At 40.9% G+C, this 14,039-nt stretch overlaps 1 protein-coding gene across 1 annotated transcript in view; it reads right to left on the minus strand.

The window, feature by feature from the left end:
- Nucleotides 1-14,039, minus strand: part of SLC2A13 (solute carrier family 2 member 13) — a 372,286-nt gene that overhangs the window by 6,981 nt on the left and 351,266 nt on the right. The window contains exons 8-9 of the mRNA XM_055318501.1: nt 4,286-4,407; nt 4,015-4,167 (exon numbers count right to left, since the gene is read on the minus strand). Coding sequence (XP_055174476.1) covers nt 4,015-4,167; nt 4,286-4,407 — 275 coding nt within the window. The remainder of the gene's footprint in view (nt 1-4,014; nt 4,168-4,285; nt 4,408-14,039) is intronic.

Raw genomic sequence — 14,039 nt, forward strand, 5'->3', positions numbered from 1 at the left:
TGGGACTTTTTTTTTTTTTTTTAAAGAGAGGGTGCATATGTGAGCATGGGGAGGGATAGAGGATGAGAGAGAGGATCTCAAGCAGACTTCCTGCTGAGTGTGGAGCCCAACTGGGGGTTTGATCCCCCAACCCTGAGATTATGATTTGAGCCAAAACCAAGAATTGGAAGTTCAGCCAACTGAGTCACCCAGGTGCTCCAAGACTGCTTTCTTGAAGACATGCCTATAAGTAACCACTTCAGGAATATCCACAGAAACATTTCTTGGGAAAGCTCAAGGAAAACTATGGAGGAAAAATGCTGTTCAATTGGCCACATAAAAGAATCTGCTCTGGAATGAAGAGTCATGAGAAAACAGAAGAGAAAAAGAGGTAAACTATGAGATTTTGAAAAAATATGGAAAGGTTAATTAAATCATGACATAGTTTGTTAGATTAAGTCATCAGAAGCCATACAACTTTAAGGAGCTAGACTTCTAAAACCAAATTCTTGGTTTAAAAACACAACTCCAGTTGCAAATGTATACAGGGGTCCTTTGTTTGGTTGGTTGATGTTCTACTTCATAAAAGCTTGTATATATTTTTTATGTCTTATACTTGGTAAATAATCAGAAAATATGGGCAGCCCAGGTGGCTCAGTGGTTTAGCACCGCCTTTGCCCCCAGGGTGTGATGCTGGAGACCTGGGATCAAGTCCCATGTCGGGCTCCCTGCAGGGAGCCTGCTTCTCCCTCTGCCTGTGTGTCTCTGCCTCTCTCTCTCCTCTCTGTGCTTCTAATGAATAAATAAAATCTTTAAAAAAAATCAGAAAATAGTACTAGGTCATCTGGGATACATGGCTGAGTGTTACAGTGAGAGGAAAGGCCCATGGTCTGTAGAATGTGTGGATCTGAAAGTCACAAGGTGATGCAGGCAGACTTCTGGGGCAGTTTCTTAAATTCTCTTGACCTTGGTTTCCTCATCTGTTTAATGATAAAAATAACAGCTGCCCTGCCCAACTGCAAAGAAGAGATATAATATGTTACATGCCTATTAGAATTCTGGAGGTTGGTTGCCCAAAAAAGAAATGTGTTACCAATTTAGCTAAATGACTAGGGATGAAGGGATGCTATTAGAGATGGAACAGAATGACATTAGTAGGACTTAAAAATTGGTAAGGTTTTCATGAAAAAGGTGATACCGATAAGCTAGGTCTTGGATAATGTGAGAATTTAGGGGAAAAAATGAAAGGTGATAAAGTCCTGTGTTTGATAGATTAGAAAGATTCTTAAAAGGCCATACAGCTTTGTGCTTGTGACCCAGATTCCCAAGCCAAGTAACATCGAGGAAATTCTATTAAAATTATAAGACTCTATTATAGGATCTGAAGAATGTAAAGCAGACAAATACCAAAACTTCCTAAGTGGGCTCCACTAGAGAGACCTGTGGTTAAGCTACAGAAGCAGGGTCCAGCTGAGGGTGGGTGGTGGTGGGTGGGTGGTGGTGGTGCTGTGACCTGCTCCAAGTAATGGCCAAGTTAATTATGTATACTTATTTCTCCTTGGAATGAAAGTGAAAAAAAAAAATGTCTGTAAAGAGACTGTCATGACTGTTAAGTGCAGATATGCCTCAGCTTTATTCTAAAGGAAATAAGTCTTACTAGAGTTGTATATTGTTTCAGATTTAAACAAATATTTAATTGAATTATACAAAATGAGGAATCAAAGACCATTGTGACTGAATTTCGGTATCTCAGTACAGGAGCTTCAATACAATGCTTTCCAAAGGATCTATTTAGTAGATTCAGTATTTAGCACTCACAGTGCTAGTAAAATGGCATACTGGTGACAGTTTTTAGTAATAAACATTACTGAATGAGATCTAAGGCAAACAGTATAGTTTAGAAAAGGAAACAAAATTTGAGGTTTTATGATACAAGAAAGGAGGAAATAAAAGAAGACTTGTGTATTTCAAGAGAAATACTTCATTTTGGTATACGTTTGTTAAATAAGGAATAGAAACACGTATCTTAACATAAACCAGTAACGTGTAGATTAAAATTGAGCTCCAAAAACAGGGAAAAAACTTCATCTGAACTTAAATATTGTTCCACTACTAGCAAGCATAGACCTAATGGACCCAGTGTGCTGACATAATAGAAGCCCAGCTTAATGCAAAGCAAAAGCTGCTTCTAACTGGATAGTTCTTTATTATATATAAAATATATATTTAAATGGAAGCACAGTTGACACAATTTATTAGTTTCAGGTGTGCAACAGTGATTCAACCATTCTATATCTTATGCTGCACTCACATGTCTAAGCTGCCATCTGTCACCATACAGCGCTATTACAGTATCATTGACCATATGCCCTATGCTGTTCTTTTTATCTCCGTGACTTACTCATTCCATCACTGGAAGCCTGTACCTCCTATCACCCATTTTGCCCACCTCTCCCATCCCCCCCGCCCTGGCAATCGCCACTGTTCTAACTGGATATTTTTGAAAGAAGCCTGGCTATGCCCTGTTTAAAATTTATTTCTGTTTCCTCATGTTGTTTGGGCAGCACAAATTTGAGAGAGGAGTTTGGTAATAAAAGAAGTCTTCCCTTGCAGACTTTTGGTGTGTGACTTAATAAAAAATAACTTTCTCAGGATGTTAGTCTATATTTAGGCTTTTAAATATTTAAGAATTCTCCAAAACAAACAAAAAAAAGTGAAGCATTCTCAAGATTTAGCAAATATGGGTTAATATTTATCATGCAAATATTTATGGTGTCAAAATGATAAGTTTCTGAATTTATGTAAAAAGCTTTAAGTGCCAAGGGGTTAAAACTGAATATATGAAATATGTCCCCTGTTTAAAATTCCAGTGTATTTCCTTTTTTTAATAAAATGTTTCTAAATGTTTATATGTTTATTGGGAGAAACAAGAGTTTTATAAAGATAATAAAAATAAATACCAACACAGTATGTTTGGAAGAGAGAGGAGGAATAGATTCGTATAATGTTTCCTCATATTCAAAATTCTTCTGCATATTTATTCATTTGAAAAACATTTCTGAGTGCTTATTCAAAGCACAGGATGCCCTAAAAGGCATTGGGAATATTACGGTGAACAAGGCCTCAATCTTGGCCTGAGCTCCAAAGATTTATGGTCCAACTGTGAGGGGTGTGTGTGTGTGTGCTTAAAAGAAGGAATTATAAGTGTCCAAAGCATGGGATGAGGTGGGGTGAGTGATGGGGTAGGGGTCAGAGAATGGTATAAGCAAGAGACACTCCATATACACAGAGACTTCTGGGGAGATGAGAAAAAAAAACCCTCACATTTCATCATTTAGAATCTAATCACAAACATAAACTCATGCATATAATGAAGAAATTCTCTTACTAAAGAGAAAATCTTTTCATTTTAGTAAAAATGGACTTGAAGTAGCTTCTCGAAGTTTCTTCGTGACTCAGCCACTTCCTAATATTGTTTTCAGTTATGGCCCACACATTTTCACGTAAACACTTCTTCTGTCGGGTTTATGCAGTGGGAAGTGCCACTCTGAGTGGATGCTAAAATTAACATGCCATGGCCTGAACAGCACAGATGATATAGCGGAAGGCATAAATCGCAGCATGGCCTTTGCGGGAGCTGCTTGGATGTGACCCCATCTCCGTAATAAGACATCTTCAAACATTAGCCCTTAGGTTCCCTGCCTTGCATCATTTCTACCCTTCTCTGTTGTTCATGTTTCTACATTAAACTCAAAGCACTGCTGTGGAGATTTCCAACTGTGGAGACAGCTGGGAGATGTATGGGTGAAGGCTATAAAGCACCGAGGGACAAGGAGCAAGGCTGCTCAGGAAAGGAGAATGCCTCTGATCTTTCCCAAGTATTTTCAAGGCCTTTGGGGAATGAGAAAGCCACACAGAGATGCTTATAACAGCAAAAATACAACTATCTACACTCTGCAACACAAATGTTGGCATATATAAAAAGAGGAGGAAAGATAAAAGAGGAAACTATAGATGGGGATAATATTCTCTTACCATAGTATGTAAGATACTCTGCTGTGTGTAAAAATGTCAGTGAAACCAAGACGTTGAAAATCCAATTTATTCCAGATGAACATGCATTTCCTGTACTTCTTGCCCAAAGGGGATATATTTCAGAATTCACAGTCCAAGGCATTGGTCCCATTCCTGAGAAAAATATAAAACTAAAAATTTCAGTAAAGTAGTTTATAAGGAATTTGAAAAAGTAGTTTGTCTCCTCTGAAAAGAGGCACTTTAATTAACACAACACAAAGCCTTTGTTTACCAGGTGCGAAGAAAACAAGATACAAAATAAGGCCCAGAAGTGCAGTCCAGGAGTATGGTGTAGGGCAGAAATTGTAAGCCCAAAATACTTCTTCTGTCTTAAATTTGGTTTCATTCTCACACCTGAAAAATAATGCAATAGAAGTATTAATGTTTTAGGGTATAATCACAGAAACTCAATGTGCTCATCTTGGATATATTTCAAAGTTGCTTAAAATCATTAAGGAAAAGGTCCAAGATGTTTTTCTTGAAAAAAAAAAAGATTTAAATATACAGTATTACCTATAAAGCTCCCATTAGAACATTTTAGATCTGAATATAACTCAAGAGAAACAAAAAGAAATATACTCCGTGTACACCTCAATAGCAAAACCCCAAACAATCCAATTCAAAAATGGTCAAGGGGGTGCATCTTGGGTGGTTCAGTTAGTTGAGTGTCTGACTCTTGGTTTCAGCTCAGGTCATGATCTCAGGGTGGTGGGAATGAGCTGTGTGCATCTGGCTCAGTGCTCAATGGGGAGTCCACTAGAGATTCTCTCCCCCTCCCTCCTATCCCCAGTCTCTCTCTCACTAAAAATAAATAAATCTTAAAAAAAATGGTCAGAGGATCTAAATGGACAATTTCCTAAAGAAAGAAGACATATACATGGTCAACAGATACATGAAAAGGGTCAACATCAATCAATAGGGAAATGCGAATCAAAACCATAATGGAGAGTAGCCTGGGTGGCTCAGTGGTTTAGCGCCGCCTTCAGCCCAGGGCCTGATCCTGGGGTCCCAGGATCAAGTCCCACATCAGGCTCCCGGCATGAAGCCTGCTTCTCCTCCCTCTGCCTGTGTCTCTGCCTCTCTCTCTGCATCTCTGTCTCTCATGAATAAATAAAAACTTAAAAAAAACCATAATGGAATATCACTTCTCATCTGTTAGAATGGTTACTGTCAAAAAGATACACAATGAGTGTTGGTGGGGATGTGGAGAATGTGGAACAACTAATGAGAATGTATATTGGTGCAGCCACTATAGAAAACAGGATGGAGGTTCCTCAAAAAACTAAAAACAAAACTACTATATGATTTGGCAATCCAAATTCAGGTATTTATCAGAAGAAAAACACTAACTTGAAAAGGTATATCCACCTGCGTGTTCACTGCAGCATTATTTACAATAGAACTTGAAAGCAACCTATTTGTCCACTGATGAATAAAAATGTGGTGTGTGCACCCAACCATACACCCACCCACGAACACACGCTCACATGAATATTATTCATTCTTAAAAAAGAAGGAATTTCTGCCATTTGTAATAATATGGATAGACCTTCAGGGCATTATGCTAAGTGAAATAAGAGAAAGACAAATACCATATGATCTTGTATGTACAATCTAAATAAAAATACTGAGCTCATAGAACAGATTTGTAGTTCCTCGGGCATGGAGTTTGGAGGATTGAAATGGGTCAAAGTAAAACTTCCAGTTAAAAAATAATTCATGGAAGGTGATGAATGGCATGGCGACTACAGTTAATACTGCACCGCATGTCTGAAAGTGGTTAAGAGAGTAAATAGGCCTTAAAAGGTCTCATGACAAGAAACATTTGTAAATAATGTATGATGACGGATGTTTAATGCCAAATCATGTGGCACACCTGAAACTAAGACAATGTTATGGGTTAATTATACCTCAATAAAGAAAAACCCCATTGTGTCTTATACCCACTTCACGTAAGTCAGATATGCTTTCCAGCTAATCCTTGCAAGCTACTGTGACACTTTAAGACCACCGTGAGTCGGTATGTTGTGGGAGAAAGACCTCAGAATTTATAGTCAGGACAAGATTCAAATTCCCAAACCAAATTTTTTTTCCCCCATCTGTAAAATGAGGAGAATGCCTTACAGGTAATTTTAAGGATTAGAAGGGTCACTTGTAAAAAGTTGAGAGCGTAGATGTGGGCAGGGAACACTGCTTCTAGCTGGTGCCAGCTGACACTTTCCCTTCCTGCTGTGTGTCCTTGCCTACATCTCAGTCCCTCTCTGATGACTCTGCCTCCTGGTTCTATTGTGAAACAAAGTCTCCTCTGGTCTTAGACTCTGGACAAGCTGAACTTCCAATTCTTTACCTTAATGGAAACTGGAATTTCCCATGAAGACACAGCCAGCCCCAAAACCTTCTTGCCCTCACCGTCATCTTTAGACGAGTGTTCTGCCTCTGTGGCCTTCATGTCTGAACCTTAACGTCTAGGCCCCGTCCTTGCTGCTCTATTTATGCCCTCGATCACAACATCCCACCTTGTCTTCCCTGCTCGGTCATATTCTCCACCCCCTCACATCCTCTGCCACAGTTACTTATTTTTACTTCTGGCCCATGTAATACTTTGGCCTCGCAGTTCTTTATTTAGCCTCGGAAGCTGCAGAGAGGGCACTTTATAGTTTGCATGATTTGGAACTATTTTACTTCAAGGTCTCAGATTTAGAGCATCTCTTTTTCTGATCACAAGCAGTTTATTTCCTCATTTCTGGTAACTTCCTCCACATCCAAATCACAATCTTTAGATTCTAAACTCCTCTCAGTATTCACTTACCCTCATCACTCAGTGTAGACCGGTGCCAGTACTCTTTGCTGGCCTCTAGGATCCACCCTCCGTTCCACCGTGTGTAACTGCCATCCTCACTATGTCAGTTTCCAACCCTGTGCGGCACCGTGTAGCTGCCTTTGATTACCACTGGGCTAACCTTTGGTCAACTGTTGAATCAATTGATTAAAATATTTGTTACTATCTCTCACACCGAAGTCTTTCACTCTTTCTCACTACTGTCAACTTGGGTCCTTCTTTAGGAGAAAATTGAGGATGTTTGGTTTGAACATCCTCAAGTTTACTCTACCGAACCTGTTTTTCGGTATTCCTCGCAGGGCTCCTCTCCTACACCTCCACTGGTAACACGGCTCTTGCCTTTTCTAAGGACCTGCACGTCCTTCTCCTCCTGTCTCCGCTGGGCTCACCTTCCATCAGCAGTCTCTCTTTTCTCTTTCTGCCGTTGCCAGCTTCTTCCGACTTGCACCTCCCCTTCTGTTTATAACACACAAGACTGTTGCTACTCAACCATTCAGCCCTCTCATGTTTGTTCCACTACTAGTTCATCTGCAATTACAGAGAAGTTTAGGCTGGGGAACTCTACATCCTCATGGCCCACTCTTCCCTTCACAGCCCAGCTCCCCCATCCCCCTACAGACCAGCTGACTCTGGCTCTGTTTTCCTGAATCTGCACCCCCAAAAGTCAGACCTCCTCACCTCCAAATTAATTTATTTTGCTGTTTCTTTGATGACTGGTGGTTGATATTGCTGACAAACTCTTTTCTTCTCTTCCCCCTTTGTTTTTTTTGCAGTTATATCTATTTTCTCTCTCTGATGTATATGTCTTCACTGCTTTTTAAAGGGTCTCTTCCTCCCCTCAACCTCTACATATAAGTGTTTTCTAAGGTTCTTTTGTAGGGTTTGTCCCTGGTCTCTTAAACAGCTCATCAAATTTTATTTTATTATTATTTTTTTTTTTTAAAGAAAGGCAGACTGCCACACACAGTGCCTCATTTGGATGTGTCTGGAGTCTTGGAAGCTTGACTATCCTACATTCTACAAACTGAGCCTGAGAGCTTGTTTGGAGGTGCTAACGGGTGTGAAGCTTCTCATAAACCTTTGATGGAAGAAGAGTTCTCTATCTGGGAAGGTCATCCTCTTTGAGTACACAACTACAGAAGGGATGCACATGGAGGAGCAAGGAAGGGGACACCTGACTACCCAGCTAGGTCAGCCGAATCTACCCTGGTGATCAGTGGGGGGACAGGTTTCACTGCTAGATCACCTTCATACCTATCTCATCTAATTTTATAGATTTCTAATCAGCATGTGGATGGTGCCTGGTAGTTTATTCTAGTGTTCACTCTTTTCTTATGTTCCACTGATGGGATATAGGTATCTGCTGAATATCCACTATTATCACATGCTGTTGGAACATTAAATGTATAAAGCATCCTGACTGCTTAGCACACTGCCCGGCATGTAGCCTATGTGTGCACAGTAAGTATCAGTGTAATAGTGCCTCTCATGACACTTCTGTTTTTGATAAACCACCATTCCCGGAGTTGAAACAGGTTAAACTCTTGCAGTTATTTTCAATATTTTCTTACCCATCTCTCTCTTTAAATTCTCTAAACCTTTTTATGTCCAAGTGAAAAAGAGTAGCTAAGGCTATGAGCTCTGGGACTGACATCCCATGTTCAAGTCTAGGTTGGGATACCCAGATTTGAAGCTGGGATATATGTGACCTACTTACTTAACTTTTCAAAGCCTGGTCCTCCTCTGTGAAATAAGGATTTTCCTTGCACCTACCTCAAATACCTCAAATAGTTATTTTGAGGCTTACATGAGATACATATGCAAAGAACTTCACATGGAATGGGTAAGAATTCCTAATTATACTGGGCAGCCCCGGTGGCTCAGTGGTTTCGCACTACCATCGGCCCGGGGCGTGATCCTGGAGACCCAGGATCGAGTCCCACGTCGGGCTCCCTGCATGGAGCCTGCTTCTCCCTCTGCCTGTGTCTCTGCCTCTTTGTGTGTGTCTCTCATGAATAAATAAATCTTTAAAAAATAGAATTCATAATTATATTACCTAGACATAATTTCTTGAATCTGACTCTTCTATTTGCATTATTACCACCCCCATTCAAACTGTTTGTTTCGTCAACTGCATTTGTCTCCTTAGCAGACTCTAGAGTAGCCTCTTGTGATCCATTTCCATGTCCATACTCTTTTTTTCCAGTCCTCTCTCCTTGAGTGTAGAAGTGACCTGTGACTTGTTTCTAACAAAATTTGGCAAAAGTGACATATGTAAGATGATGATTATGTAAGATGACACTGCTGTTTTGCTGAAGTCTCTCACACCCTTACTGGCTTTGAAAAAGTAAAATTGTCACATTGTGGGATGCCAGTGTTGGGATGCTCATGGAAGGAACTGAAAGAAGTCTTTAGGACCTGGGGATAGCTTCTGATTGACAGCAAGAAACTGAAGTTCTTGGTACAAAAGTTACGGAATTCTGCTAACAAAATCTTCCCTAGTGGAGCCTCAGATAAAACCACAGTGCAAGTCAATACTCTTTAGACTTGTGAGACCCTAGGCAAGGGGCTTAGTTAAGCTGTGCTAGGACTTTTGGCCCACGGTAACTGTGGTATAATTAATGCGTGTTGGTTTAAGTATGTGGCAATATGATTATAGCAGCAATAGAAAACATAGTCTCAATGATTTTTCCTATGCCTAGCAATCCTTTCTTCAAACTACTACAACACCAAGTTGAGCTCTTGAAAGCATTGCTATGGCCACATCACCATTCAAAAGCCTTCGTTGCCCTTATCCCAACTACCTATAAAATAGGTAAAATTTGGCTGCAGGCTACCTTACCATGTACTTCTGTTTACAATCCTTTTCTCCAACTAGACCAAACTACTAATTTTTTGAACCAATCTTCTAGACCTCGTATGTTCTACTCATGCCATTTCCTCTAACTGAAGGCAAACTCTCACTCTTGATCTACACTGTCAAAATCTATCTTAGTCTTCAAGGTGAGTACAGATGCCACCCAGTCAACTACCTGAAATACTCTCCTCTCAATGCATTTTCATTCTCATTTATATCATTATTACATAAGAGCTCTGTAATACCCTATCTGTATATCTTCCCTTTTCTATTGTCCTGAACTCTCACCTGAGGCAGCACAGCACAAAGGTTAAGGGAACAGGGTCTAGAGTCTGGCTGCTTGGTTTTGTATCTCGGTTCTGTTATTTACCAGCTGTGTGACTTTGGGAAAATTAGTCAACCTCTTTGTACCTTGGTTTTCTAGTCTGTAAAATAAAAGTCCCTAATAAGCTTCTTATAAAGATTATATACAGTGGTAACTGTATGGTACAAAGAAAATAATTTATTAAGTCTCTGCCAAACGAATAGCCAGTTTTGTATCCCCCACCAGGCTTTTCTTAAATCTCAACCTCTAGTTCATACTAGTATTCTCTATGGGCATAAGTGAAGCCTTTGCACTGAACTGTGAGTAGAAAAAAGCATTAGAAATTCCCTGATCAATAATCTTCCACCTTCATTTCTCACGAAATAGTCTTTTGAGTTGTGAAAAAATGAGAAAATAAGAAAGGGTACAAGGAAGGAGGGAGGGGGGAGGGAGAGGAGGGGAGAGAGAGAAGTAAAAAAAAAAGCAGCCAGGTTCCTAGGGAGGGAAATTCTTACAAGTACTCAAATGACTAAAATTCACTGAAAAATTCTATTCACTATTTTCTCATTATTATTAACACAGTCAATCGCCAGATCTCTTTTGCTGGAACAAAGAGGCAAGCATGTTTGACGGTGAGCTCTGTGCCTGGTCTGATGTGGCTTTTCACTGTCTGGCCTTCACTTTCACGCACGCTTATGTGCGTAAAAGGGTGAGTACCTCCCCGTCACACTCCAGTCGGTTTCAGGAAAGCGCTGCAGGCTCTGACTTGGCAGGTACGTACCCAGCAATGCGCAGACGGCTAGTGACTAAGACGGTGACATCACCTGACCTTTAAAATATAAACACTAGAAATCCCAACTAGAAGGGAAAAAAATGTATATTCCAAATGTTCCTGCAAAAAATACCCTCATGTTCTTCTGGCTCAGTGACTGCGGGCGGAGGAACATAATGCCCCAGACAAAGAACAAAAACTGCTCTGACATCAGCGTGTGGGTTGGGATCAGAGAGAGCCGTGGTCTCCCACAGGACACTGGCCGCGACCTGGAGCCACAGCAGAGGGCGGCGATGGCAGCGGGAGCCGTGCGGGAGGCTGCTGCGCAGACCAAGCGGCCACATCAGCAGGCGGGCAGGGCGGGCAGAGCGAGCCTCGCTTCGCCAGAGCAGGACGACGGCCGGGGACACCTGACACGCAGAGCACTGTCCCCGGGGGGCCCTCCGTGCTTCCGCGAGGGCGAACAGGTGTCCCTTGCCTACTCAACACGCACTTGAAAACCAGCTCAGGTGTAGTGATTTCTGCCTCGTGTGTGTGTGTGTGTGTGTGTGTTACCTTTCCATCAGGCTCCAGAGGAGCAGCCAAAGGAACCAGGGCTGCAGCTGCTTCACTCGGGGCGCCCTACGTGGCACCGCGTTGTGCATTGCTCCGTTATCCACGAGGATGACATTAACCGCTTCGTGCTGGCACGGTCAGCGTGTGAGAAAATACGACCTGTCTTTAAAAACTGCAAGACTTCAAATTTTATTTATCCAGTCCTAATTATTAACTCTGCTCTCATCCTGGAGTTTGCAAAAAAAGATCTTCTGGGGAAGAGAAGGGAGAGCTTACTGCCGTCGGCATGACACGTCTGCCACCGTCCTGCTGAGTTTCCTGCCCCTGCTTTACTGGCCTACTCCCTACTGAGAGGTGGGGGTGAGGCACGATTTCATCTCTATTCCTTTTTTTTTTTTTTAATAAAGATTTTGTTTATTCATAAGAGACACAGACACAGAGGCAGAGACACAGGCAGAGGGAGAAGCAGGCTCCATGCAGGGAGCCTGATGTGGGACTCGATCCCGGGTCTCGAGGATCCCGCCCCGGGCTTCGGGCTAAACCGCTGAGCCACCCGGGCTGCCCTCATCTCTATTCCTAATGTAGGTCTGGGATTTCTCTGAAGGACGTCACTAAGCTATCCCCTTAAAACTAAATGGATACCCCTGAGGGTTAACTTTAATAGTCCCTTAGAGGAATTTATGGCCAGTGATACTCTGAGCACGAGGAAGAGAGGTACCTAGAAAAGGACAGAGCATCTCTCCAGGGAAGCACACCTTTGTTCTTGTCTGAGGAGAAATAAACGTAATGCCACTCACTTAGAGGGCCAGGATGATGTAAATTTATTATAAGCAGCCCAAGCCATGAGAAATTTCAACTTTTGGACATTCCCATCAAAGCAACAGGAAAAGTTACTGTTAAAAGCTTGACCCGGGATGCCTGGGTGACTCGGTGGTTGAGCTTCTGCCTTCTGCTCCAGGCGTGAGCCCGGAGACCCAGGATCGAGTCCTACATTGGGCTCCCTGCAGGGAGCCTGCTTCTCCCTCTGCCCGTGTCTCTGCCTCTCTCTCTGTGTCTCTCATGAATAAATAAATAAAATCCTTTTTTAAAAAAAAACCCTGACTCATTATTTCTCACTTTCTGTTCAACTAGCTTATTTCTTACATGATAATCTAACATGAAATAAACTTCCTTCAAAGGTGGTTACACAGCATCTACTTTTTTTTTTTTAAAGATTCATTATATAGAGAGAGTGAGAGAGAGTGAGAGAGAGTGAGAGAGAGCAGGTGAGCAGGGGGAGGGGCAGAGCGAAAGAATCTCAAGCCGACTCTTTACTGAGCATGAAGCCTAACACGGGGCTCGATCTTATGACCCTGAGATCATGACCTAAGCTGAAATCAAGAGTCGGATGCTCAACCAACTGAGCCACCCAGGTGCCCCATTATAACTTTTACATTCTAACATGTGGGAAGTTGAATAATTTTTAAAAAGTATGGCTCCCTAGCTTGCAGTGTGCTGACCAGATTGAAGATCTTGGCCGCAAATGATTTTATATTGTCCAGCCTTTTATTTTTCCTGTTTTTTTGTTTTACAATTTTCCTGCAAAGGACTGTCACATAAAGGCAAGTTGAAAATAATCATTGATTATCTTTTAATTACTATTTTCGGGTAAAATGAAAACCTTTAGAATTATTGAGATAAACCTTAGATTTATTGGGTAAATTTCATTAGCATTTAGATTTTTGGGTAAAAATTAGATTTTTTAGATCTTTAAATTTAGATTTATTTAGATTATTGGGCAAATTTCATTAGCATTAGATATATGGAGCTAAAAATAACTTTTTAAATGAATTAATAAAGTTTTATTTATATATAAATCATGGTATCTAAACCATTTACTAGTATGTTGGTTAGCTTACATATCCTGAGTATGGAAATAGATGGACAGCATATGAGTGGGCATCCAGATGAAAATAATATTTAAAGCCAAATAGACACTACTGGCATAGTCTCTAATTCTGGTTAAGAATTTAAATGAGTATAATTTCCATTTGGAATGAAATCTGGCAATTTGGACATAAGAATATTCATATCCAAATCTTTATGACCCAAAGTCTCATTTCAAAAATTTATCCTTAGGACATTATCTGAACGGAAACATCATCTGCTGAAAGACTATCTATACTATACTACTTCTATTTATCACAAGCTTAACACAGATGAATAATTAGAAACAAAACAATAAAAGTATCTGTGATGGAGGGTAGTTAAGTGAATTAAGATGCAACAACTCTAGAGAATAAAGCAGCCATTAAAATAATTATTAAAAGTTGGGCTCAACTACAAAGATTGAAGTTTAAGTCTCAGATCTAACTGAGGTTACTCTCATTTTGGTATCACGTGAATAGAACAATGCATGTTTGTACAATCGGTAGAAGTAAGTGGATGGGGGCCCCCTGTTGCCTTCCCAGACTTGTCCCTGGAAGTTCTGTGGTCAATGCAAAGAATCTGCCAGGTCAGAAGAGCCCTGAAGTCTGCCTTGGGGAGAGTCCACAGTAGCAGTCAAAGATCAACCCCATTCTGTATAAGAGAAATTTCCCACTTTGTTACTTCATAAGAAAATACTTCATCATTCTTTCTCCTACTGCATCATTACACGGGCAGCAAGCCTGGTCAGGGA

The sequence above is a fragment of the Nyctereutes procyonoides genome, unplaced genomic scaffold (genome assembly GCF_905146905.1).
Source record: "Nyctereutes procyonoides isolate TBG_1078 unplaced genomic scaffold, NYPRO_anot_genome, whole genome shotgun sequence".
NCBI classification, from domain to species: Eukaryota; Metazoa; Chordata; class Mammalia; order Carnivora; family Canidae; genus Nyctereutes; species Nyctereutes procyonoides.